The 3382-nt window shown below is 35.1% G+C and overlaps 1 protein-coding gene across 1 annotated transcript; it reads left to right on the forward strand.

Annotated features, from left to right (window-relative positions):
- The first annotated feature begins 2295 nt into the window (after positions 1 to 2295).
- Positions 2296 to 2613, forward strand: LOC148205022 (uncharacterized). The gene has a single exon (XM_088099385.1). The coding sequence runs from the start codon at positions 2296 to 2298 to the stop codon at positions 2611 to 2613; it is 318 nt and encodes a 105-aa protein (XP_087955511.1).
- Positions 2614 to 3382: the final 769 nt, after the last annotated feature.

Genomic DNA, 3382 nt, shown 5'->3' on the forward strand with positions numbered 1-3382 from the left:
TTCTGACACTTTGCTAATCATTTTAGCAGTTTTAAGTCATCAAAATACACTTATTTGAACTCTAATTAGGCATAAAACAGAACTGCAACTCAGATTCACTTTGCAAGTTCCAAAAATGGCTCAAATATGATGGTTTGACATACTAAATTGCATATAGGTCATTCTAACTTCATATCAATGGTTCTAACAGCTTTAATACATCAATTTGTACTTGTTTAAACTTCCAAACATCACAGAATCAAAGCAGAACGAAATTTGACCTGTAATGACTCAATTAGGTACTTTTTACTACATTTTTTAAGGTTTTAAGTAGTGTCATTTTGAGTTTTAGGGAATTTTTTGCTTATGACCACTTTCCTACCATCATTTCACTACTTTAGACTTGTTAAGATGTTAACATTACTTAAAATTACTCTACTTTAGGTGAATTGGCAATTTGTCACCTTTTAAGTGAACTTTTTATGTTGAAACTACTCAAACTTTGAATTTTAGGTACTTGTTTGCTTTTGAGTAGTTTCCTACCTTCACTTGACTAATTTAGACTTATTAGGATATTAACATTAGTTAAAATTAGTCTACTTTAGGTGAATTGCAAATTTCTCACCTTTTTAGTATACTTTTTTAGGTTCTCACTACTCAAAATTTCAGTTTTAGGTACTTGTTTGCTTTTGAGTAGTTTCCTAGTGTCATTTCATTACTTTAGACTTGTTAGAATATTAACATTAGTTATTCTTAGTCTACTTTAGGTGAATTGCCACTTTCTCACCCTTTTAATACACTTTTTTGGGTTCTAACTACTCAAACTTTGAGTTTTAGATAGTTTATTGCTTTTGAGTAGTTTCCTAGCTTCATTTCACAACTTTAGACTTGTTAGGATGTGTAGAATACACATTCTTAGGTTCCTATAGGTGAATTCCTAATTTCTCACCTATTTAGTACACTTTTTTAGGTTTTAAGTACCCAAATTTTGATATTTAGCTACTTCATACAATTTGACATCTTTCTTAGCTTCATTTAAGTTCTTTAAACTTGTTAGGCTAAGAACATTACACATTGTTAGTTAGTTTAGGTCAATTTCGAAATTGTCACCTATTTACAACACTTTGTAGGTTTTAAGTACTTTAATTTTGAGATTTGTGTACTACTTTGAAATTGACATGTTTCTTAGTTTCATTTAAGTACTTTAAAGTTGTTAGGATATGAAGATTGTACATTCTTAGGTTACTTTAGGTGAATTCCCATTTTCTCACCTATTTAGTACACTTTTTAGGTTTTAAGTAGCCAAATTTTGATATTTAGCTACTTGATACAATTTGACATCTTTCTTAGCTTCATTTAACTACTTTACTCTTGTTAGGATAAGAACATTGCACATTCTTAGGTTACTTTAGTGCAATTTGCAACTTTTGACCTTTCTAGTGCATCTTTCCGGTTTTCATAAGCAGATTTTGATTTCTTTCCTATTTTCATTAGTTACCATAGTTTTCAATAGTCTTGTACCATTTAAAACATGTTTAGATAGTTACATTACAGTTTCATCCGTTAGTTTAGAGAATTTTTCATGATTTGAGAGTTCTAGCATAGTTTTAGGTTCTCAATAGTCAATTTTTGAGTTTTTGTACAGAGGTAGGTTTTAGGTTGTTTCTTAACTTGCTTATAACATTTAAAACTTGTTTACAAAGCTGCAGCGCATTTTACTGCACTGCAATTAGTGTAGTCTATTGGGAATAAATATTCACTACTGTCAACAAGAGACAGTAGTCTTGTAATTTACAGTTAGTTAGTCTGTTACGGTTGTTTTACAGTTTTGTTTGTTTACTGTTTTGGGTTTACAGAAGCTCTATAAATAGAGCTTCTCTGTTGCAGTTTCACAATACGATTGACAGAGCATGTAATATTTTCAGACACACCAAAATAATACAAGGAAGAGTTTTTCTTACCTCTCTCTTTATCCTCTCCATTTTCGTCTTCATCATCACCTCGAACAGTGGTCTCCTTCGTCGCCGGATCGCTCCTGAAGCAGCTCCCGAGGCGAAGCTTCTCGACGCCCTAATCTCGCTTCTCCCTCAGGTTTCTCGTGGTCTGTTTCTGCCACGCTGGAAGTCACAATGCTTGGCAAATACCAAGCCGCATCGGACTGGGCCACACACACTGGATTAAGTGCACAGTGTTGGGTCGTTTGTAAAATGGTATCAGAGCAGGTCTAGTACCTGCTCTGCTTCCGTTGGCTCTGATCTTGGCATCCTTACCCTTCTTGGTATCTTCTTGGTATCTTCTTGGACTGGTTCTTCCACCATGGATCAGATGGATCAATTTTCCAATCCATCCAGCCCCTATTATCTACATCCAGGTGAGAATCCAGGCCTCACACTGGTTACTCAGACGTTGAATGACAGCAACTACTCCTCTTGGAGCAGAAGTATGAGGAGAGCCTTGCTCTCTAAAAACAAGATAAAGTTCATTGATGGGTCTATAAAGAAACCCCAGAAGAATGACCCTTTGTTTGACGTATGGGAGAGATGCAATGTGATGATTTTGTCTTGGATAACAAAGACTCTATCACCACAGATTGCAGAAAGTGTCATATACATTGAAGAAGCCAAAGAATTGTAGGATGAACTGAAAGAAAGATTTTCCAAAGGTGACTACTTCAAGATTTCTGATTTACTTCAAGAAATACATTCCATTAGGCAAGGAGAGAGAGGAGTTAGCCAGTTCTTTACTGATCTAAAGATTCTATGGGAAGAGTTGGAGTCTTTAAGACCCATACCCACTTGTACATGCAAAGTTCCATGCAGCTGTGATCTGTCACGAGTCTCCTTGAAATATAGAGAAATGGAGCATGTGATGTGCTTTTTAAAAGGGTTAAATGATTCTTACAATACTGTTAAAACACAGATCCTTCTCATGGAACCCCTCCCAAATATCAACCGGGTTTTCTCACTCATTATGCAACAAGAAAGACAGAAAAAACACAACTCTACAGATACAAAAATCCTGGCAAGTGTGACTGACAAAAACAGTCAGTGGAAAGGCCAAGGAAGGGGTTCTGGATTTCGTGGCCAAGGAAGGGGAAGAGGTAGAAATCCTAACTATGGTAAACAGTGCTCATACTGTAACAAAATGAACCACACTATAGATGAGTGCTACTCTAAGCACGGATACTGATAATGCTAAATTTTACCATATTTTAAGCATAATTTTAGTAGCAAAATCAACTCCTTTCTAACTTATAACTTGCTTAGTCCTCTTGTTTTGTCTTGTTTTCTATATATTTGTGTTTTTGGCTACCTTGATGTACTTTCATCAATAATCCCTTATTTTGTAGCTAAAAATGAGCTTGGAAGACTCTCCAACAAACGATAGAACTGGACCAAGAAAT

Source organism: Vigna umbellata, chromosome 1, assembly GCF_029865625.1.
Source record: "Vigna umbellata cultivar VRB3 chromosome 1, Vumbellata_1.0, whole genome shotgun sequence".
NCBI lineage: Eukaryota > Viridiplantae > Streptophyta > Magnoliopsida > Fabales > Fabaceae > Vigna > Vigna umbellata.

What these genes read in the sequence shown, in the direction of transcription:
- LOC148205022 (XM_088099385.1), top strand. Translation starts at nt 2,296, where the DNA reads ATGGATCAGATGGATCAATTTTCCAATCCATCCAGCCCCTATTATCTA.